At 32.5% G+C, this 24,790-nt stretch overlaps 1 protein-coding gene and 1 pseudogene across 1 annotated transcript; both read right to left on the reverse strand.

The window, feature by feature from the left end:
• Positions 1-11,854: 11,854 nt before the first annotated feature.
• LOC114756984 (phosphomevalonate kinase, peroxisomal-like) lies at positions 11,855-19,621 on the reverse strand (annotated as a pseudogene).
• A 2,345-nt stretch (positions 19,622-21,966) lies between these two features.
• On the reverse strand, positions 21,967-24,790 carry LOC114756993 (equilibrative nucleotide transporter 1-like). The gene is given in 4 exon segments (XM_028945986.1): positions 21,967-22,368; positions 22,371-22,736; positions 22,739-22,897; positions 24,149-24,790. Coding segments are annotated over 4 exon segments (1,251 nt in total). The 5' UTR covers positions 24,675-24,790; the 3' UTR covers positions 21,967-22,168.

The following is a 24,790-nucleotide window of genomic DNA, read 5'->3' on the forward strand; positions in this document are numbered from 1 at the left end:
CTCCCTCCACCACCATGCGCCAGCGACCAGCGTCGCTCCGTCGAGCATTGGAGCAGTCATGCTTTTTACATTATTACATATGCTGATCTCGCTAGGTCAAATTGACGGCCACTATTGCGAATCTGTACGGGACAGCACGGAACGGAAAGAATCAGGAGACAAACCGAAACCTTCCGAACCGGACTGCATCTCTGTGCAAGGTCTCCAGTTGAGAGAGACGATCTCAGTTCTGCGAAAAGCGCTGACCGACGATTGAAGGCAGCGTCTTCTATTTGGATTTCTCGGCTATTAACTGTTTTATTTTTCAGAACCTAGCAGGCAGAGGCGATAATATGCTTGAATTTCATCGTCTCCTTCTCACATTTCCACCCTAGTAAATATTTTTTTTCAAAATGGAAGAGTCAATGCATAACTCAAATTCGAAAGGAAATAGCAGTTGCGAAGATAGGAGATAACCTAGAATAAAGGTCTACATTTATAACACCAAAACATTGCAGAAGAAAAATGGTTGTTGATGTTATCAAAAAAAGAAAAATGGTTGTTGAATCAGGTAAGGTGAGACTTTCTTTGTTTATTTTCGGTGTCCACTGTGGATATAAATTAGTTTAAAATTGTTGCCCACCTCGAAGTTTGTTCACATTGGAGGGAGGTTTCATGGAAGTTGTAAATATTTAATGTCGGGTGACAAAAATCATTTAAATGCTTGACCTACTACTCTTAAAACTGATATTCTGATAAGTTCGATCAAGGTAGTGTTTGGATAAAAACCAAACCATGGTTTCAGAAGTGTTTTTACGAATTACGAAGTAAATATATGGAGGAGGTTACCTCGTTTTGCGGAAAAGTGCTTCTGAAACCACAGTTTTGGAGCATCCAAACAGAGCCCAAATCTCTGAACAAGTCAAACAGTGTCTTCTCAGGCTTATCTTCTCAAAATTATCCAAAAAGAGTTATTCTATTTTTTTTTCTGTGTGTTCAATAAATGTGACTTGGTTATTTATACCTAGGTATAAGAAATATTTACAAATTATCTTAAATTTTTATAGTAAATTTTTTATTTTATCCTTCATTAATTAATTATTTTACTACTCAATATATTTAGGGATAACTAATCTATAAGTCCTTATAATTTCAACTAATTTTGAATCAGGTTTTTATAGTTTTTTTTCTTTTTATCAAATCCTTATACTTTTACTTGTTTTTAATTAGGTTTTTGCATTGATTTTTCTTTTTATCAAGTCCTTTATAAATTCATCTTATTTTCAATTAAGTCCCTACATTTTTTATTTTTTATTTTATAAATTCTAATAGTACTATTCTATAAACATAAAATAGTACATATTATTTGATATTATTTTATAAACAATAATGTTCTAAAAATAATGAATTATTATAATAATTTTTTGACAAAAAAATTAATTGTTCCAAAAAATTTTCCTAAATTAATTAGTTATAGGGTTAATTAATCTGCAAGTCTTTATAGTTTCAACCAATTTTGAGTCAAGTTCCTATAGTTTTTTTCTTTTTATCATGTCATTATACTTTCACCTGTTTTTAATTACGTCTTTGCACTTATTTCTCTTTTTATTAAGTCTTTATAATTTCACTAAATTTTTTATTAGGCCAATGTAGTTTTAATTTTTATTTATTAATTAAATATAAACTTAATTTAATAGATTAATACTGAAATATAAAATATTAATAATTATATAATAAAAATAAGTAATATAACAATTTATTTCGTTTTCCTCCCAAGAATTAATTTCTTGGGTCGCATGAGGAGGCTGCACAAATTATAACAATTTCATGTTGTTCCTAAATATATACAATTTTAGGAGATTAAAAAAATTAATTAAGTTATTATGTTTTTTTGAACAAATGTGTATTCTGAGTTATTCTATTTAATCATATATATAAATATATATTAGAACTACTCTATCTCTGTCTGTTTATAACCAAATCCAACCCGCTCTTATATATACTCCAAGAGATACAATATAAACAAAGGCCGATCATACATTTAATTAAGAAGAATATAAATATAAATAGGCTGCACATATCATGCATCGATTAATATGAGAATGGATGAGATGATTTCTTTTAGGAGACAAAAGGACGAAGCGGAAGGAGATGGAATAGAAAATTTAAATTTGATTTAATTAGAGATATTTTGATTTCGAGTAAAAAAAATGATGATACATTACCTTGTACTGAAAGACCACTGGGCTCAGAGCGGCACTATAATCAGGGTCGAGAATCTGCTTAAAAGAGGGCTTCATAGTAAGGGATTTGATGGCATATAAAAACAAATAATTATGATTTTTTTAAATGATGGGATATGAAAAGAAATAGTTATGATTTTATTATATTTTTAGAATATTTAAATTATAAGATATTTAGATTTTTAGGATTTATTTAGATTTCTCAGTATTTTATTATTTTAGTATTGTTATTTCCAGTTTTATTATTATTTTAGTATAAGTAACTTTAGATTTCTTATTAGACGGTAAACTTGATTGTTAAATAATATTGTAGTTATCGTTTTCTCTTGATTTGTTTCCTTTTTTCTGTTCTCTATTTCTTCTTCTTTGCTCTCTCTGGTCTCTTCCCTTCCTCTTTTTTTCTCTTGTTTTACATCAATTTGATTCTAATAATAGACTATTGAGAAATATAAATAAATCCTAAAAACCTAAATAATCTAAATATCCTAGATAATTAAATATTCTAAAAAATATAAATAATTTAAATATCCTACATAATTCAGATATTTTAGAAATATAATAAAATCATAATTATTTCTTTTACATATTTCTTGTTTTTAATCAATTTAAACTAATTTTTTTTAGTGTTTGGTGAAATGTCTCCTATAAAAAGGGAAGAAGAGACTACTATCCGTTAGGACGACTTTATTGTTGATAAGGTGGGTGTGAGGATTATGGATTAATTATTAAAAAATGGCCCGTTTGAAATGGTTTTTTTTAATGAGAAAGGAAATATTTTGGTAGAATAATAAATTCTCACCAAAATGGCAAAATCTATTCTAAAGCCCTATACCGTGGTTTCAATGAAGCCCATCAGTCCAATTTTTGGGAAAATCATTATTCTAAAATCTATTCTTTTAATCGCTTTTTGGCAAAATTTATTCATCACAAGCTAATCCGAACACTCATAAAATAATTAGGCTTTAGCTTCTTTTTTTTTTAACCATGAATTTTACCCCTGGCTGGAGAGAACATGAGAAAGGAAAGAAAATTGAAAAAAAAATAATAAGAGAAATGAGTTTTTTTTTGTTTGGATGAGGAGAGAAAAGAAAAGTAGTAGAAAAAATAAGATACGGGACCCATATTATTTTCTCTTCACATATAAAAAAAAATGAAAAGAAAACTCACATAGCTTATTTCATACTAAATGAAAAAAATACGTATTTTGCCTTTAATGTAATTTTTTTAAAATTTGTTTATTGCCATTTTATTATTTAGTAAAATTATTTCATTGTAGCCAAATTCCTGTGATACTCAAAATTCGCACTAACTTTACACACACATGCACACATATATTTCTCTATCTCTTTCAACTTTTATAATAAATATTTATTATTTAAAAATAATTTTAAATAATATATATTTTACTTATTTTCTTTCATTATATTTAATTTAAAAAAATTATCCACTTTGTTATTTTTCTATTAAAAACAACATTTTTTACTAAGCTATTTGATTTTTAAATATAATAATATGATAATATATTTTTATTAATTAATTTATTTTATTTTAAATTATTTGATAATATCAATGTTCATATAATTTTTTAATTGTGATATTTAATTTGGTTTTAAACATAATATACTTTGGTATAGATATAAGGATATTTTAGTTATTCATATATTTGCTCATTTTTTTCTCTCTATATTTTTTCTCTTTCATTCAAACAAGATGGACAATAATATTTTTTTTAGTTTTCTCTTATCTCCATTTTCTCTTCTTTTATTTTCTTTTTTCTTAACTTCTCTTTCCATCCAAACGTAACATTAAGGTTTGAATCCAAATATAATTAGTGTAGATTAGGTATTTGAAATTGTAAAGAACAAATTAAATTTGTTTAGATTTGAATTAAATCCAAACCCATAAAATTTTATGTATTCAAATAGTTGATTTGGTCCCAATCCAAATTCCTACTAATCCAATTATCCAAACATAACATCACAGGGTTAAGGACGAGTCTACTCGCAAAATATTCGCCAATTTACATTTAGCATTATAATATTTACTTAAGTGCAAAAAAGTTGTCGGTTAATTTTGAATAGTGAGCCTCACATCCATCTTTCCATCTATTCATATTCTAAAAGTTAACATCATCATATATTGAAAAAACTATATACACATGCTCATAATTTAGAAAGTTAATATAGGAAGTTAATAGATAAATTTTTATCATTTGAATTGACAAAAATTGGAAAAATTAAAACAAATTAAAATCATATAAATAATATTTAAAAAAAATCTTAGGCTAGATTGGACTAAACCAACTAGTCTGATGGGTTAGTCCCCAATCCAGTCTAGTCCGATGAAACCAGTTTGGTCCAATCTTGCTTTGGGCCAATTTTTCTCGGAACTGGATTGGATGAAATTTTACATTTAGATAGTCCAGATTTTATTTTTTTTATTTTTTATTAAAAATTATTATTTTAATAGTATAGAATTTAAAATAAAGATAATTTTTTAACTATCATTTTTTCAAAAATAGTTTTTTTTTTCTATTTAAAAATGAGTAGTCAAAAATTTTAAATCTGAACTATCCAAATGAGATATAGAAAGTCTATATCTGATGAGCTTATCATACTCATCAAAGTAATGAGCACCGAAATTGGTTCCATAAATTTCTTGGTATTTGAAATACTATTTCATAATAAATATTAAAAAATTTAAAATAATAAGATATATTGATTTTCATAAAATTCCACCTTCTAACGTATTCAATCTAGGTCTACCCTTAGAATGTAACAAGGTATATTTTTGTGACTAGATTACGAAAATTTACACCTTGAAGGCTTAAACAAATGCCCACATTACTCTTTAAAATTTTAGAATTTGGTGACAATTTTAGGATCCGTTTGAATTGACGGTAAAAAAAAGTAACTTATTTTTAATTTGATTTTTAGAAAAGTAAGATTGGGTAAAAGTTAAATTGGATAAATTGAATTGTGTTTGGATTGAAGTTTAAAAAAGTCAATTTGTAAAAGTAATATTGGTAAAAGGTTATTTGGATTATGATTGAGTATAAGTAAATTTTTTTGTAAAATTACCGAAATGGTTGAGTTTTAATAAATAATGAAACATGATTAAAAAAATTTACATAATACAGTAAATTTAAATTATTTTAATATGAAGAAAGGATTGGCTCTGATACCACTAATGTTTTACTAAAGGGCATTTAGGCCAAAAAAGGATTGACTCTGATACCACTAATATGGTATCGTAGAAAATAGGGAACGGGGAGAAAGTAATCAGAGAAAATAGAGGGTAGATTAGAAGATTAGAGAAAGAAGAGAGAAATGCTAAATCATACGTTTAGAATTCATTAGCTAATCCATATATAAAGGTTTAGGAAACTATTTATAAGTATTCCACCGGTTATTTAATCAGGTAACTAACTGTAACAGTAACTATCTAAGCTACCCTTTGGCCTTATTGAATTAGTAAGCCGACCCCACGTGACTTATAGAACTAACGACCACCCTTTTAATCCCTATACTAATTATTTTATATTTTCATAACAAAGTCTTATTGTTTCTGTTACTCATTATGAGAGTCAAATGTATAAATAAGGACAGATAACAAGTCTTCCACTTAATCCCACAAAACCAACAACAACAATTCAAAATAAAATCACATTAAAATAGTGAGATCCTAGGAATCAAATAAGGAAGTAAAAATTAACAAAATCAAAGTAAACAATGAGCTTTAAAAATCAGAATCTTAATGCTATAACAAATAAAAACATAAAATTTAAAACATATACTTCAATTGATAGATCCTCCCTGATCTTTAGTCAAGCATTTTCTGAACTATATGGAAGTTGTCTCAATACATGCAGGCTTATATTGTATAGCATGCTTTGTCAATAAATCAGCATAGCTGTTGGCATTTTGAAAAATATATTCTATTTGAAGATCCACAACTTCTTCACTAAACTGCACAATTTCTTGAATTCTTTAAAATATTTGCGGGTTTTTGCTCTCGCTTGTAGTATAAGAGCAAGGGACAAGTTATCTGTCTCTAGATCAACACTATTCGCTTTTTCTCTCACAATTATGGTTAACCCTACATGAATCCTTAGTTCAACATAGAGAATATCATTGGTTGTTCTGATGTGTCGATTGTAGATGTGAAGAGCCACCTCATCTGAATTGCGAATGACACAGCCAACACTTCCCTCATCATTAATAATGCTCGCATCACTATTTAGTTTCACTTGACCTTGTGCCGGAGTTATCCATTTGACCTTTGTTTTTTTGTAATATTTAGAGTATTGCATCATGAAATACTTCTAGTTGTCTGGCATAGGGAGCTAGAGCTCGGCCCCAATCATATCCACTAAAACTCGCTCTAAAGTTGTGTACCTCACTTAATGAGAGCCTTTGGAAATTGTGATCTAACACTCTTTAGAATTTCTGTTGCTCTGTAATAATGCCTTTCATCTATTAATTTTTTTGTTAGGACTTGTTTTATCGGCCAGAGTCTCATTGATACGAAAGAACCGTTCACATTTAGCAATCCACCCTAGAATATCATGTTTTTGAAAATGTAGGAAGTCCATCTTGATATGTTTAGTGGGTGGTTGATAGCCATAACCATCATAATGTCGAGCACGTCTCGCAACATGCTCATTCCTACCGATACCAGATTTAGTATCTTGTGTTGTGGCCGCGATCTAATTGGTGAGGGAACAGATAGCCACAGGTAAAACCTTGAGTTCTTACAACTCGCTTAATTCTTGTTCAATAATCTTGAGACGGCCTTCTATCTCAACGGCCATTTGATGTGTTTGTAATCTGGTAGAGGGCATTCAGGCCAAGGAAGGGTTGGCTCTGATACCACTAATGTGGTATCATAGAAAATAGGAAAGGGGGAGAGAGAAATCAGAGAAAATAAAGGGTAGATTAGAAGATTGGAGAGAGAGGAGAGGAATGCTGAATCGTAAGTCTGGAATTCATTAGCTAATCCATATACAGAGGTTTAGGAGACTATTTATAGGTATTTCATAGGTTATCTAATCAGGTAACTAACCAGTAACAGTAACTACCTAAGTTACCCTTCAGTCTTATTGGATTAGTAAGCCAACTCCATGTGGCTTATAGAACTAACGACCATCCCTTTAATCCCTATACTAATTATTTTATGTTTACATAACAAAGTCTCATTACTCATGTCATTCGTTATGAGAGGCAAATGTATAAATAGGGGGCAGATAACAATTCTTCCATTTAATCCCACAAAACCAACAACAAAAATTCAAAATAAAATCACATTGAAGTAGTGAGATCCTAGGAACCAAATAAGGAAATAAAAATTAACAAAATCAAAGTAAATGATGAGCTTTCAAAATCAGAATCTTAATGCTATAACAAATAAAAACATAAGATTTAAAACATGTACCTCAATTGATCAATCCTCTTTGATCTTTAGCTAAGCATTTTCTGAACTGTATGGAGGTTATCTCAATACAAACAGTTTTTGTCCTCAGAGAGGTGCATAACGAGTTAGTTAGGGTAATTTAGACTTTCTTATAAATGATAGTAATTTATTTAAAAATTAGAATATGTACATGTTATTCAATGAAAATCGATAAGCGACGTATCATCCAATGGTTTGAAAGCCGGACCGGACCGGACGGTCCAACCGGTCCAACCGTCACCCGTTCATCTTCTCGGCTCGGTTGGGTTGTTTTGACCGTTCCAAGGATTGGGCCACTTTAAGCCGTTCTGAACCAGCATTTGAGCCGGAAGCCGGAGCGGCTTCAAGAAAACTGGACGAGTCTGAAAGCTTTAAACCATAAGAAATTTCTGTCACTCACCATTTGCTTCGTCTTTTTCTATCGTCAAGCTGACACATTTTCTCCCTTGTTCGTCTTTCTCCATGGGTCCGTGGTGGTGTTAGGGGAAAAAAAACAACGATGAAGAAGGAAAAAGAAAAGGAGATGGAGATGATAATAAAGACGAAGAACAAAAATTAATAAAATTTACCAATAGCATTTTCTTTCCCTTCTTTCTCCATAGATGCAAGTTGCAACTTCCATCCATGCCGTTTTAGACCTTGCAAAATTCAGTGGTCTGCTTTGTCGGTGTGAAGAAGAAAATAGTTGCAGAAAGTGCATAGCTCAAGGGAAGGAGTCTGATCAGCTCACGTGGGGAAGGAAAGATAACTTTAAATGTTGCAGACTTCTGGTAGAACGTGTATTGACAAGACTTTGCACATTTTACTTTTGATTTTTATTTCTTATTAGTTTTTTTTAATATAAATCATGTCACATAACAAATCTCAATGTATAAATGCATATTTTATAGTTGGCAAAAATAATAAACGCACATTTATTTTCCATTATAAAATAGTACTTATTTATTTAAAGTCATCAACTTTTTTTATTCTTTGACTTTTTACATTACTATTTTTTTAACAAATAGATAACTATTTAATCACCTGAGTTTACATAATATATTCTCATCTCTTTTTTTAACTATTTTTTCTAAATGATTTTTTAAATACATATTCTTTTTTTTATATTTCATGACAATTACAAAATAAGTGACATTAAATAAATTGTAAACTAATTCTTGGTTTATTTAAAGATAAATTAAAATCAGTTTTCATTTATATTAAAATTAATTAGTGTAACATTGATAATATTTTAACTATGACGGGTTGAATTGCTACTGAAATGATGAAATTGAACTACATACTTATATTTTCAAATTATCTAACAATTTGTTTTTTTAATTTTTTATACACATATATTATCATATGTTTATATAATATTATTTTTATTTAATTATTATGTTACCGGTCAGACCAGACAGTTCAACCGATTCGACCGTTTGAACCGTGACCCACTGGTCTTTCCGGTTTGATACCCGGTCCGGTTTTCAAAACATTGGTATCATCTATCTAACATAATTTTTTTTAAAAGAAGAAACAGATAGAAAGCTCAGTTTGGTGAATCACTCGCTTAAAATTGTTTTAAAATTTGAACCTATAATATCAAATATTAAATATATTATATATTAAAAAATTGTTCTAATCTTCCATTCCACCAAACAAAAAATGCTAAGCGATCTCATACATGATTGCATTTAGTTTTAACTAATTTTTTAAATTGATGGAATCTAAAAAGAGAATCTCCCATTAAATGATTGATCACCTAACAAAAGCCCTAATTTGGATTTTTTTGGCTAGTGACACCATCGTCAACCAAGTGGCCCTCTGAATCCTTTGTCACAACGAAAAGCCTCATTTGTTTTCTTACCACTCTTGAGGGGTAAGCTACTACCACCAAATTAGTCTGTCCTTTTAATTTATTTTTATAAGTATTCTTTTTTATTTTAAATATAAGAATTAAATAATTAATTTGTATACATAAAAATAAAAAATTGATTAAGTTACTCCCTCTACTCCTATAAGTAATATACAAAAAAAAAACTGGATTAAGTAACAATTATATTTTGTTTTTCAATTATACCCCTACTTTTGAAGAAGATGGGTAAGAAAGCAAGAACAAGTGAAAAAAAAAAAGATATGAATAAAAATGTGTGAAAAAATGAGAAAGAGTCTCCCAAAAGAGAAAGAATAAATATACTCTAACTTATAAAAAGCCATGGTAAAAAGAAAAAAATCTAACCTATAAAAAGGACCATCCTGTAGCCCAAAAATTGTAATTTGTAAATGGGATCATATCAGAGGCAGTAGTGTAGAAAAATGTACATTAATTTTATTTAAAATATTCTTTTTCATCATTTACATTAAATACTATTTCCGGTCTTAATTATAAGACCTCATTTGTAGCCTACAAATGAGGTCTTATAGATACGACCAAAGATAGTGCTTCTGTAATGAAAAATCTTTTAATATATATAACTAATAGCAAGAATTTAGGAAAAAAAATATAAATTAGAGAGATAAAATAGATTAATATCTTATATTAAAGATCACAATGAACATTTTATTGTCTTTTATATTTAACACCAGAAGGAGTATTTCATCCTAACATTGCTAAAGTTCAGGCATTAATATTGAACTCAAATAGCGAACTACTTTTTTATTATTATTATTTTTTAACTCCTGATTTTGCTCTAAAAGAATATCAAGTTTCTTTCGCTTTACACCAGGGACGGTTGGTATTGGTTTGTCATTTTATAATTAGACAAGCAATCTTTTTAGTTATGGTTTTATATGATTCACCCACCTTAATTAATTACTCCCTCTGTTCCTTATTATAAGAGACAAATAACCAAATTACATTGATAAAAAAACAGTTAAAATTAGTTAAGAACAATCAATGTGTAAAAAGTATAATTTTTTTCCCAAAAATACCCTCATTAATAAGGAGAGAGCATGAGAGAGAACAATTAAATTATTAAAAGAAAGAAAAGTGGGAGGGAGAGAGAGTGTAAATTGGAGATAAAATAAATATGAGTAAAATAGGAAATCAACACAAAAAAGTAAAGACAACTTTTAAGTGTCTCCTATATATAGGAACATGCCATGAGTATCAAATGTCTCTTATAATAAGAAACAGAGGGAGTAATTTATATTTTGCTTCGATTTTTTGTGGGTAATAACTCCTCATGAATCGCGTGCTTGATTTTAATTAACTCAACATGTATTATATACATTACATGCCATATTTATAAATTGATTTGCCTCAATATATAATTTTCTCCTTTGCTTGGATTAAATTTTGTGCTTGTGTGTGCGTGTTAATAATCTTATAGAGATTAATTTTTAAAAAATTAGAAAGAGTTGATAACACATTTTGATACTATAAATTAATATTATTATTTGTACGATTAGGGGCAGTCTCTATTGATGAAAAGAATAATATCCCTCAAGGTATTCTGGCATGAACAATAATAAATAAATTCGTCACAACTAGCATTATTAGATATAAAAAAGTTGGAAATTAAACTCTCAAATGAGAATCCTACCACTCAATGAATCTCTGTTTTTTTTTTTGACAAGATACTACTCAAATCAATCTAAATTAGTTGATCTTATTATTTTATACTACTGTCGGTTCTATTTATAAGATATCGTTTATAGTCATAATTAGAACCTAAAGTCGTACCATGATTTTGATAGACTTATTTGGTTAGTTGGTCAATCTTGTTATTTTCTCCCCTCTTCCTATTTTGCAAGATTGGAGTTAGAAATCAATTTGATTACACCTTATTTAAAACCAATCTCTTCACTTCATCCACATCAACTAACCCAATTCATATTCATGTGGTGAATTAGATTTTTTTTAAGACCTCTGAAGGCGTGCTATCTCCAAACCAGTGTTTACCAAATTTTTTTTCTCTTTATTTTTTTTAAAGCTGTATTTAAATTGTGCCATAAATTCTTAAAATGTCTTGGAGTATGGTGATCAAGAGGCGTAATGACTCTCAATACATGCTTGTTCTGTTTCCAATCTTTCTTTGGTATAGTCAGCATGGAGTACAATCATTTATATTGATCACTCAGGACGTGACAAAAAGTTTATTGATCATGTTAACTAATTCACCTAGTCCAAGTCCACGACAGAGATTCCACCTCGATTGAGGTGATTTACACAATAATATTTATTACTTGATGGAAACAAACTTACTGAGAATGAATTGAAGATACAGTTGAGGAGATTGCATTGGTTCGTGGGTCAGCAGTTTCCAAACAAACCCCATTAGGATCCTCCCTGACTAGCAAGGCAAGAACGTTCAGTGAACTCCACACTTTAGTCACATCTTTGCTTGAATGTCCCAATGTAACAGCAAAGATTGCATCTAATCCTCCTGCTCCTGGAACTCCAGCCAACAGAACTCCTTCCAACTTCATAGTGGCATCCAGAAGCTGTGTTTGTGATACTGATTCAATCTGTATACTCTGCAGACAATGAGATCATAGAACCCATGAATCCTTAATTACTATGTTCCAATCCATCCTGAGACTCTTCCTTTATCTGATCCAAAGTCTATTATCTTGGTTTGGTATATTGAGCTTCCTATGCCACAAGAATTTATCTAGTATATCTAATGGTACACGAAGCCATAATCGCGTACTCCATTGAGTTCTCAAATGACTCGTTATAACAGCAACACATGCTATTCCTTTCTTCAATTTTACCAACAGCGAATGAGAAAAACTTGGCTTGGTCATTCTTACTCATATGAAAAGTAAGCAAATAGTGAACATCCAGGGTTTTTTATGATATGGTGTCACTCCTATCTCAAAGCTAAAACATGAGCTCATGTGGGTAATTTTTACCCATCTCAATTTGTAGACCTTTTCATGAGGAAAGCTAATGAGTATAAACAAGAGAACAATGAGTTATGTTTATGAGCACTTGGTGTAATGATCTTACTGGAACACCTGCAGCCTCACCCACCATGCGCATGAGTGATCTGATCAGAAGCATAGGGTCTTTTGCTCCATGCAGTGCATTAACAACTGCCTCTTCATTGGGGTCAAAAGCCTGTTCCTATCCACTGAAAGTGGAGTTTTAATTTCAAACATTAATATTAAAGGAGAAAGGCAATAAGAATTTACAATGCAGTTCAGAAAAGTAATGAAATTCCAGCGAGTCTCAAAATATGCAGGTCACCCATTCAGTTATCAAGTTCACTAACGATATAATTGAAAACTACGTTGATTGGAGTCTTTTTTCTCATATGCACATTTCTATTTAATTATCACTCAGTCATTGCTATATACGAGTAATATGTAAACTAACTATTTTCAATTAGTTTCATTGACAGTCGATTAATAAGAAGGTGCATGATTGACAATGGTTTTACTTGCCAGGACTGAATCCAAAAATGTCCCATCTATTAGGAACCGAAAGATCGTATTACAAAATGTCACACCAATTAGGAACCGAGATAGGGTTTAGTGGATTCTATATCAAGTGAAGATGTTTTGTTCTTCAAACATATACCATTAAACGTTCACAGATGAGCTCAAGAAAACCTTATGTGATGTGAACTTGCTGCACTTGTTCATAACACATCTATATGCATCCCATTGTTCCTTTGCTAATTTCGTTAACAATTTCAATTGTTCTTCCAGAGATGAATTTGCATCCAATAACCTTCTAACGGCACCTACCATCGATAGAGTGGATGATCCCCCTATTCCTGATTGGCCTAGTAACTAGAAGAGAGGATTAACCAACATGAGAAACAAGACATTCCGTGTACTCCAACAAGAAAGGCAAGCAATTCAGATTTAAGTAGTTAACATGGCATCAATTTCTTACAGATGGGAGGTACTCCCATGTAAATTCACAATCTAATCAGGGATGTGTTTGATAAAATGTGAAACTTAAACATCAAGACATGTTTGGTTATTAAAAGCCCAAATTGTGGATTGGCAGGAAGGAAAGAGGAACAAAAAGCTAGAAAAAGTCCGCAAGAACATTCAAATGAGTAAAAAAAAATTCAATTCTGATAAGTAAGACAATACTACCATCTTATTTTCCCTTCTTGTCAAGGATCCCAGACTACTAAGTGAAGGTCTGTAGTTGGATATAATAACATCTTTAACGTCGCCTTTGAAGAAAGCTTTAGAATAACCGAATTGATTTGAAAATCTAACATATGTGAAATTTGGATTCCTTACAAGATTCTCCAAGGGTGGTAAAGAAAATTCAGCACTCTCATGGTCCCATTTACCCTCTAGAATGCCAGTGATCACTTTTGGTAAAGGGATTGCTCTCTCCGCAGCCTGTAATGTTTAAAAAAAAAATCAATGAAGTTATTGATGCTTTCACAACAAATATATTGCCATGATTGGAAAATATCATTCAGTCAATATGGAGAGGTAACAAATACGACCATTGTAATAAGTTTGACATAGAACGAGCAACAAAAATTTTCTAGGGCCAGTAACGATAAGTAGGTCTTGGAACCCAAGTGGGTGCATCAGGGATTTGTTTTACTCACGTGGAAACCAATAAAAGGAACAAATTAACAAGTGTTGTATAATAAATACAGACTGTAATGGGATCATATATCATGCAAACATACCTGTCGGCGTGTTTCAAGATTTTACGGAATAGAATGATCACTGAACTCAAAGGGAACCCAAAATGTGGTTCAAACAAACCATCATCAATATATAAATATATGTATATATGTATTTATATCTTTGTTCAATGATGAGTTGCTTGGGTGTACAAGAAACACATGTATTCATAAGAAAATACCTGGGCAGAAGAAATCAAGTCTGGTGAAAACCGCACATAGCGTTGACTGCCATAAATAGCTGAACAGACATCAAACCCACTACCTACTTTCCCTTGTGCAATGCAGTAAGCAGTTTGAGCCATCTTGCGCACAACATCAGGATCTGCTATATTCTTCCTTTCCTGATGATCTTTAGACAGGAAAGTTTTACAACTCCAAGGTAGTGAAGTACAGAAGCAACTACAGCAGTTGTCATGGCTGCAGAGGAGCCCAAATCAGTTTTAGCAACTTCAGGTTTGCAATTTCCTCCATTGATATCCCCAACATTGAAGGTTATGGAAGTAAAAGGTGGAAAGTTGGCCAATGATTCAGGCGTCAAAGGGAGCCCAAGCTCTTCAATCTGTACGAGAGTTTATTAGCAAATTAATTTCTTGGGTTAAGCTTTTGACTACCATGTGTAGTGCAAATCCTCAAAAGGTTTAGGGAGGAAGTATTGAGATGGGGGAGATGAAAGAAAGGAAGAGAGAGATAGGACATGTTTCATCAAAAGGTTTAGGGAGTAAGTATTGAGATGGGGGGGGGGGATGAAAGAAAGGAAGAGAAAGATAGAACATGTTTCATCAGTGCAAAATAATTGTTCTCGCTAGCAGTGAACATAACGAACATCAAAATATATTTTCAACATGGTCAATGCAAACTACTTCAACCAAAGGCCAAAAGTCTGTCCTATAGATAATGAGGAAAGACAAAGGAAAACAAACCACCTTGTTCCAGTGCGAATAAAAACCATTACAACCCAAAATTGTGATGCCAAGACCTGCAGGAGTGATCTGGTTAAAAAAATTGGAAGCTTGAAGCTCTTCTTTCCCTGATAAAAGGAAAGAGAAACATAAATCACATTGACATAGTACCTTTTAGAAGCACATTGTGCAACAAGTTCTTCTTATTCTTAATTTCTTATCAAATGTTGCCTGAGCAGCAGAAACAGAATATTGTATTGCATATTCCACAAAAGGATTCCTGGTTTCACTGAAATTGTGAAACAAATAATTTAAGCCTCGCCTCAATATGTAATTTAACCTTGCATTCAATCTACTACTTATGAAAAGGTCTGAAGAATGTGAACTTCTTCACCCGTATCTGACCATGCAAAATGTTTATCCTACAGTAAATTGACCTCTTTGATAGATTGTGAGGTTTGGATTGAATTCCACTCCACAATTGTATATTGTAAACAAATTAAATTAATTAAAAACAAAAAAAGAGCTTTGAAAGATAGAATATGAGAAGGAAGAAAAACGAGTAAAGAAAACTTACCTCGAAGAAACATATTGGATTTTAAGATTGTACATGCCTTCTCTGGAGAGCTGAGGTGAAGTCACTTTAACATCTGCCCATGCCTGAAGATGAGACAAGTAGCAAGTGATAAATTCACTAAAATTGAAACACCTTGAAAAAAAAAAAAAAGGAAAATAGCTCAGGCCAATAAAACACCAAATAAATGTAAGGAAATTTACATTAAGTACGTGGCACTGTAGATCATCATCAATAATTTAAACTATTCAATAGGCGCTAGCTTTGATAAATTACATTGGCAACAAGAGTACTTCATTCTTGATCTTCAATTTGCTTGTTCATTAACATGGCTCAGGAGGTATTATGGCACATTGTACTTGAAGCCATGCATGATCTGATTTAAGCATCCAGATAAACTTGAAGAGCTCCTTTCTTTTCAGAAAACAAACAAAAAACTTCGTATTCAAAAGAGTAGTTAAATTGCCATCTGATTTCATCATTTTCGCTCATAATTATCGCACAAGAAAGAATTTCGGAAGTAACAAAGAAAATCAAATACAAATGCATCACAGTATCATGCAAATCACAAGTATGCAGTAAGATCCCACCCCTGCGTAGCTATCGGATTTCGTTTCTTCATATAGTGGTTTCACGATTGTATAGAACCGAGCATTGGTACAGAGAACAAGTCCCGCATTTAGCCTCTCCAATATAAAGTAACCCCCTGTTATCAATACCTTCCCTGGAGCAGAAGCTACCCTGGGCAGAGGAAAGAGTTGTCGACAAGTAATAATTAGAGTACGGAAGTATGTTTTTGCTCCTCGTTATAGAATGGGTAAAGGCAAACTGTTCGTTAATTTCCTTCACTTGATTGATCGCGATTCATAAAATGTCTACCCCTTCATCCCAGAATTCCCGTTTCACATTGGACAAATCAAACCGTTCTCGCAGCAATATTAGCATTGGATATACAAATTCTTAGGTGTTAAGGACGAGAATTAACTTACACGGCCATTGCTACTTCACCAGTCATCCCAATGAAAATGAATGTTGAGATTTAACTCAGTTCAGCAGCCGGGACCAAAGAATGCTTCAACTGTAAATGAAATAAGAACTTGAAAAAAAAAAAAAAAGCTCATATTCTGAAATTACTTTAAACTAAGTCATCAATCGCCACAATCATGAATCGCTTTAGAGGTGAAGTGCCTGTTTGGCATCACTTATTTTTAGCTTATAAGTAGCGTATAAGCTCTATAAGCCCGATTGACACAATGGGTCAGTTTGGATCAGCTTTTTGCAATCGGATTTTTGTATGAAAAGCTATAATAAGTTATAAGCTAAAATTAACAGCTTATGACTTATAACTTATGGCTTATAGCTTTTGAAATATGGAGAGAGAAAAAGTTAAGAAATTTATTACCTCTTTTGGTTCTTATTATAAGCCTCAATAACTAATTTGTAGATAATAAAAAATCAGTTAAAATTAGTTGAAAGTAATGAATAAATTAGAAATATACTTTTATTTTTAAATATGCTCATAAAAAATATACTTTATTTTTTCATGTTTTCACTTTATATTTAAAATATTTTTTGTGACTTCTTCATATTAAATTATTTTAATTTCATTGTTTATGTGAATTATTTTTTTAATCATATTTCATTATTTATTAAAACTCATACCCATTTGGGTCATTTTACAACTAAACTTATTTTCACTCAACTATAATCCAAACAATCTTTTACCAATCTCACTTTTACAAACTAGCTTTCTGAACTCTAATCCAAAACAATTCAGCTTATCCAATTTAGCTTTTTAAAGCTATTTTTCAATAAGCTACTTTTCAATCGCTGATCCAAACGGACCCGAAAAGAGTGAAATGAAAATGATAGTAAGCAATGCACCTCTAGACTTCTCGGGTTAGAATTTCCGCTCCCTGCAAATCAATAATAGCTGTTTAGTATGGAGTTCACCTTCATATACTTTTCTCAGATTATGGTATTTCTGGTTTTTCTGCCTCTTCAATCAGAACATATGCAAATAAGAAACGAACATTGGATATGAAGGAATTAGTGAGACAACTGAAGAGATTATTCACTGTGAAGAAGATATAGTTATGATTGTTGAGTATAAAAAAGAAAATGCGAATATAGTCATAGCATTATTTAAAAACATGCGAGTGGTTGGTAGGCTTTTAGCATTGCTTTCTTTTACATGCATGCATGTGTTCTGTGTCTTCCGTCTTCCTTCATCATCATGGAGGCCTACTCTGCTACTCATGCTTCATCCACTCTATTATTCACTGAGTTTTTTTTTTTGGGGAAAAATTAATTTTTTTGGGAAAACCATTCCTAGAGTATCTATAGTATTCTTTTTAATTTTTAATTTGGTAATTATATGTTTTATTTTCCTTATTAAATCTTTCAATTTTACATTTTTTAGCACAATTAACCCCTGTGACTTTAGTTTATTAGCATTGATGGATCACGTACAAAAACTATTTGTGTTAATAAAGTAAAATTACATGATTTAATATTGAGGGAAAAACTCGCAAGTAGCAGATTAAAAATTGAAAGAAAATCTAGGTACCTCAAAAAATGATTTTCTTTTATAAATATTTTGTCTCTCCAACTTTTAACTCACCTATAATTCAATTTTTGAACTTTTAATTCATTTATGACTTAGTCTCTTGTATTTTTATTTCCATTTTATCGTTATCTTTATCATCCATAATTCAATTTTGACTCATCCTACAGGGCAAAAATAATTAATAAGACTCTTCCAACTCAGGTAGGATAAGTCAAAATTGATAACAATTAAAAAAAATAACGAATTGAGTCATAAACGAGTCAAAACTTTAAGGACTAAATTATAAGCAAGTTAAAAACTTAAAAGAACTAAAAAATTAATTTTTTTACCTAATCAAACCTTCTTAAACAAATTTTTACCATTTTGTTTTAAATAAATATGAATCTAACCCTTTTATATATTTATCTCAAACAATTTTTTTTACCAGTTTAAAAAATGTGCATGCAGCCAATAGTCTTGTGGGTCATGCCAATATTTTAATTTTTAATAATCTACTGAGATAAAAACACAAGGAGGTTGAAATTTTATTATTTTTTTTGGGAGTAATTTTAAGTGTATCTGTTCCTCTAATAAAAGAATAAATAAAATATTGGAGGCGGGAGCAAGAAATGAGGAGGGCCCAAGTAGAGCCGAAACATAGGGTTGTGGCCGTTGTTCAAACCCACAACCTGCCAACTTTGTATGCATATAAAAATATATATATATATATAGCAATTAATCTAACTAATTGATCTTTCTTTTTTTTTTGACCAAGTAACTAATTGATCTTCTACTACCTTAGTTTTTAGGTTGAAGTATATATTTGGTTTTTTAACTTTATATAAGATTTATTTTGGTCTCTTAACTTTAAAAAGTTTGCTTTTAGTCCTTTAATATTAAAATTATGAGTATCAAATGATGATTTTTTGTAACAATCATAATTGTTTTGAAAATTAAACTTAATATTATAACATTTAGGACCCGCTGGTTCAATTGCAAGTATTCTTACAGTGCAATACAATGTAATACATCTTTATTGCTATAATGTGTTTGGTTTGTTAAAAAGAAATCATGCACTGATATTTATTTTTAATTAGAAGAAAAAACAAAAAAATGATTAAATTACTCTTTTGACCCTTGTAAGAGAAACCTTTCCCTCTGCATATATTTTTGTCGTATCTTCTGGTGAGATTAGAGGGAAATTTCTGCAGATCGAAGATCACATCACTTGTACTCACAAAAATGAGACACCATGGCAGCCCTGGTAAATAACAGTGGTTCCTTCTCTCATCCTCGTAGCAATTTCGCTGTGTCATATCCATCGCCATTTTTTGTTATTCTATTGGGTATAAGCTTTATGTATTTTCCGGACGAGTAAGTGAGTGACGTGATGGAAAAGGAGGAAGGAGGAGAGAAAGAGATAGAGGAGGCAAATATGAAGAGTGAAGGAAACGTTCATGGCTTCCAACTTGGTCGAGGAGGAGATGGTGACGGACGGCGTCAGACGCTGGCGAGGTGAAGAAGGAGGGGGAGGAGAGAGAGAGGAGGCAGAGATAAAGAAGTTGGAGGGAAAAATCTATAGCTTCAAACTGGTGGTGGAGGAAGGTACGGCTGCACATGGGTAGGATTGAAACCCTACCCAGTGAAGCTTTAACCATTTTGGACAGAGCAAGGCGGGTGGGCAGGACGGGCTTTTTGCCCAGCTTAATGACATCATGTCTTACATCATATGTGGAAAAAAATTCATTATCGTGTTTTGAGACAAGTGAGAGAAAAAAGAATTACCACAAATGAATCTATCACTCATATATATATATATATATAAGGCCTATGTAGTCTTGTTCTTAGCTTTCGATTCTTATGGGAGGTAAAAATTTAATAATTAGAACATTTAATAATTAAGTTAAATCAGTAGTTCAATTCCTTAGTTTATTCATACAGTTGGCGGATTCTTATAATCATGTGAAAGCACAAAATTTGAAAGGTGATTTTATTTTTCTTTTTTTTTTGTTTTAAAAAATTGGATGTAAGAGAAAAAGAAGGAAATTTGACTTGGAGTAATTTAGCATACTAAATCTTATATTTTGATATTTAGCTCTTTTATATAATTATAATTTTTATGTTCCTTTCATTTTTTCAAATTTTACCTATTTTTTAGCCAAAATAAAAAGATAATTACTTAAAATAATATTATCATATATATATAATTATATATTTTTCGAGCATGACCAAATGGGCAGGGCAACATACCTTGCCCTCAGCCCTGCCCTCCCTATGAATCAGCCTGACCCAAAGATGCTCATTTTTGCTTGGGTAACTTTTTACTAGGCTGGGTTGGATGCTTTTCTTGCGAGCTCGGACGGGCTTATTAGGCATACGAGCCTCATGCACACCCCTAGAGGAAGATGTGGTGAGCAGCGGTGTCGGCGTCGGTAACGTGGAGAAGGAGAGGAAGGAGGCAGAAATTAAGTTGTTAAGAAATATAACACATGGCTTTAAAGTTGATGGAGAAAGAGGTGGTGAGCGACGGCGGCTGGCAAGGGGGAGAAGGAGTGGGAGAGCGAGAGGAGGTACAGATAAAGACATTGAAGGAAAGATGAAGGAGGGATTTGATTTGGGTTATTTTGTGTCTTTCATGTTAGATTTCAAGGGTAGAAAAAACATTCCAAATAGTGCAATGGATGGTAATACCCATTCATATGGGGGGAGGTATGAATGGGAATTGCCAAATTTTTGGTAATTTTCATTACAACAGAAACTTTATTACCAAATTAAAAAGCAATCAGATATTATTATTTTGGTAATGCAATCTCGATTACCATTGCAAGCTTGTAATAGAATTGAACCAAACAGGCTCTTAGTAATGTTTTATCAACATTCAATAACTCAATATCATCGTTTTTTGTTCATGGTTCTAGGACTAGAAGACTAAAAGTTTATTTTTTAAGTTAAAAGATTAAAAAAAACTTTTTATAAAGTTAAAGGACTAAAAGTATACTTAACCTAGTTTTTATTTAGAAGGAATGGTACTAACAAGTTGAGGTTACAAGTGACATTAAACCTTCGATTTCCTATTTTCAGATGAGCTTTCATACCACTTAGCAGCAAAATTAATGGCGACCTTTCTATTACTGCCGCTGCTATTTAGGCACTACACAAAGCAATCCAACACAAAGCAGTCCAACATCCCAAACAATAGAGAAATGAAACACAGTAATGGATTTGGATACTCAGATTACTCCTAAGTCATAGATTTAAAAAGAAAATATGAAGATGAGTTAGTAAGCTAGTATTTGTGCCACCTTAATTGCCCAAAGGAAGCTTCCCATTATAACAGCAAACAATGCCATTTTTTGCGGCCTCTTTTCTGGTGGCGTGTAAATGATATTTTTATAACTAAACGGCAAGACTCGTGCTTTGCATGGAGTCCAAAGTAAGACTTCAAGCAACTGCTGGAAGATCTACTGCGTCAACTGCAAGAGCTTATTAGGACTTTTTGTCCTTCTTCAAGCCTAGCTTGTCCATGTCACCCAACAAAAAAAAAAAATAAATAAAAAGACAGACTTCAAGCAGGTCGTAAATTAACATACCAACCAGCATTTTGGCTTTCATTTTCTTTCAGCCTATCCTGGTGCATCAGAAGCACATGCAATAACGTTGATTAAGGAAGCACTAACAGCAGCGAAACAGCAATAACTTCATTGAATTGACATAATTTAAAAATTGCATCAAATAACGTTGATTAAGGAAGCATTAACAGCAGTGAAACATCAACACTTCATTGCGAAGTAATTTACAGATTACATCAAACAGAACATGTAAAACAGTTCTGTCTTATAATTGCTGGAAGCCACAAATCCATACAAACTGATGGATCAAATGACCCAGAACCAAGCTACAACAGACCCAGCAGCCAGACCAACAACCAGGAATAGTACCATCACAGTGCCTGCAGCCTCTGCATGCTGCAACTTCACGACGTTAGGTGCCAATATCATCAATACACTGGTTAAGTACCCATTAGTAAGCCCTAACAGCCCAGTCAGTATCGTCACAGGAATCTCTGTTCGGAAATTTTGGGACCATGCAAGCACATGAGGAAGAGAGGGAAAAATATCAATCTTGCAATGCAACTTCCTACTGCAATTTTCGGATTCTCTAGGAGATACACTGCAGTTAAACTCTTGCCAACAAGATCGAACACATTGTAGCATGTAATAAGGAGAATCGGATACCAATTTTTAAGAAGTGGAGAGCTCACATCCTCCGTAATGTACCCAGGAAATATGGCAAGAGTCACAATATATACAAGAAGAATGCCAAATCCATACCATTTCACTCTTCCCACAATATCCCATAGAGTTGCCCTCCAAACAGAACCAGTCAGAGGACCTTGAACTTCTTCATCTTCAGTGACAGCCAGAACCTTGAGTTCATTATAGTCCTCATAACAGGAAGCTTGTGCGCTACATTGTACAAGACCGTGCATATGAACATAACTACAATTGCTACAGAAAAGTAGAGGTTTGCACTCTTTCGCAGGCCAGCAGCATCTTGAGAGTAAACAGCTTTCGTGAATATTCTCAGGAAAGAAATAAGTACACCTACAAGTACATAGAAAAACCAAGACACGACTATGAGAATGAGAAACAATTTACACACTAGCTCATCAGGCAAAGAAATATATGACTGATTTCTTACGAATATTACACAAATTAGTTTGTATTGAAACCTTGTACCAGCATACTGAATGCTTCAGATGTGACAACTTACAACTCACATACTGAAAAGAAATCAGCCCCATATCACCGTACTATAACAACTCTGTTGTGTGCGCAAGACATCATTTGACACTCCTTCTAAAGTTTAAACCTACAATCAAGCTCTATTCTTTGAGATCTAATATTAACTCAAAGCATAAAAACGAAGTAGAAAAAGTTACATAGAAGGAAAGAAAAACTTGCTTCTGAGTCTGAATTTTCATTTTTTTGTTTATAACAAGTCAAAATGATATTATGAAATAAAAGATTACAATACAGTTATAATATAGAAAAAGAAAAGGGACAAATACAACCAGATAAAAAAGAAAAGAAGAGGGGGAGGGGGGCAGCAACATAAGCAAATCTGAAAAACTTCTCGCAAAAAAGGATATATCTGGTGGTATTACATTGCTTTGACCACTAGCTGTATCAAGAGGGAGAGAGAGGAGTCCGAATTTTCATAACTAAACTATACTGCAGAGTTCAGAATACGCACACAAAATACTTAAGAATTCAAAATTCCCAGCTCTGATGTGATCTAAAAAATAATAATTTACTATGCATTGAACTTGTGCACAAGATTGATTAAGGATCCGATTTTCCTACATATAATATGGTTTCAAAATTGTTGATAATCGTTCAGATTATCATACACAAATCACACAGAGTTGATCCGCCCTCTTAAGGAATTCATCAGATGCCTAAAGAAGGAAGATCCATGATGGCAAACAGAAAATCTCATCGAATAAAGGGGAAAGGGGAAAAAAAGACCACCAAGCACACTTGCTTCTTTTACGCATACAATCAGACAAGCAGAGTGGATCATTGATCATGCCCTTTTAAGTTATTCATCAGAAGGCTAAAGAGGATGGCTCCAAATGGCAAACAGAAATATATCACCAAAAACCCAAAAACAAACATCAAACACACAAATACTTCTTTCACACATGAACACAAATTTTAACAATCAAATGGGCATCTCGAAATCCATGGGGCTATATATCCTATTGGCAGCAGAACTCCTAAAGGGAATTTGCAATTGAACCAAAAATAGTAAGTATATAGCAGAAGAGGAGATAGAAAAGCAAAGTTTACCAGAAGCAGCAGTGCCTGCAATGGTAGCTTGCATGTACCTATCCGGCAACTCACCAGCAGACCCAACGATTCCACCTTGAACCAGAGCGTCACCTAAACCCGAAAGCCCAACAGCTGCAACCGTCACATAGAACCCATCATACAACCCGACCCGACCCTTAATGTAGACTGCATCGATTATGGGAACTATGAGCAAGGCCAACGTAAGCAGGCCCAGACCGACGTTAATTCGCACGTAGACATGGGATCTGTGGCTATAGAGGATAATGATGAAGAGGGAGACAAGACCGACGAGCATGTAAACGACGGCAAAGATGCGGTCAACGCTGGTTTCAGGGTAGAGGTAGGAGAAGTAATCGACGGCGGTGATGAAGGCGTTCCATGGAAGAAGGTAGCCGAGGCCGATGATGAAGTAGATGATGTAGGCTAAATGCCACTTGTCTTCAGGGATCTTGTTGGGCGGGGTTTCGCGACTGTTGAGGAGACGAGAGGTATCAGAATCGGGCTCAGAGCCGGAGAGACCCATCGGAAAACCCTGTATCCGGGTCGGAACGAAAGGGTTTACGGGTTTTCCGAGGTGTCCGATGGTAATACGGATGAAGATTGACTGATTAAGGCTTTTGGTGTTCTGCAAGTCAGGAA

Source organism: Neltuma alba, unplaced genomic scaffold (assembly GCF_004799145.2).
Source record: "Neltuma alba isolate B1F8T4 unplaced genomic scaffold, ASM479914v2 tig00010556_pilon, whole genome shotgun sequence".
Classification (NCBI taxonomy): domain Eukaryota; kingdom Viridiplantae; phylum Streptophyta; class Magnoliopsida; order Fabales; family Fabaceae; genus Neltuma; species Neltuma alba.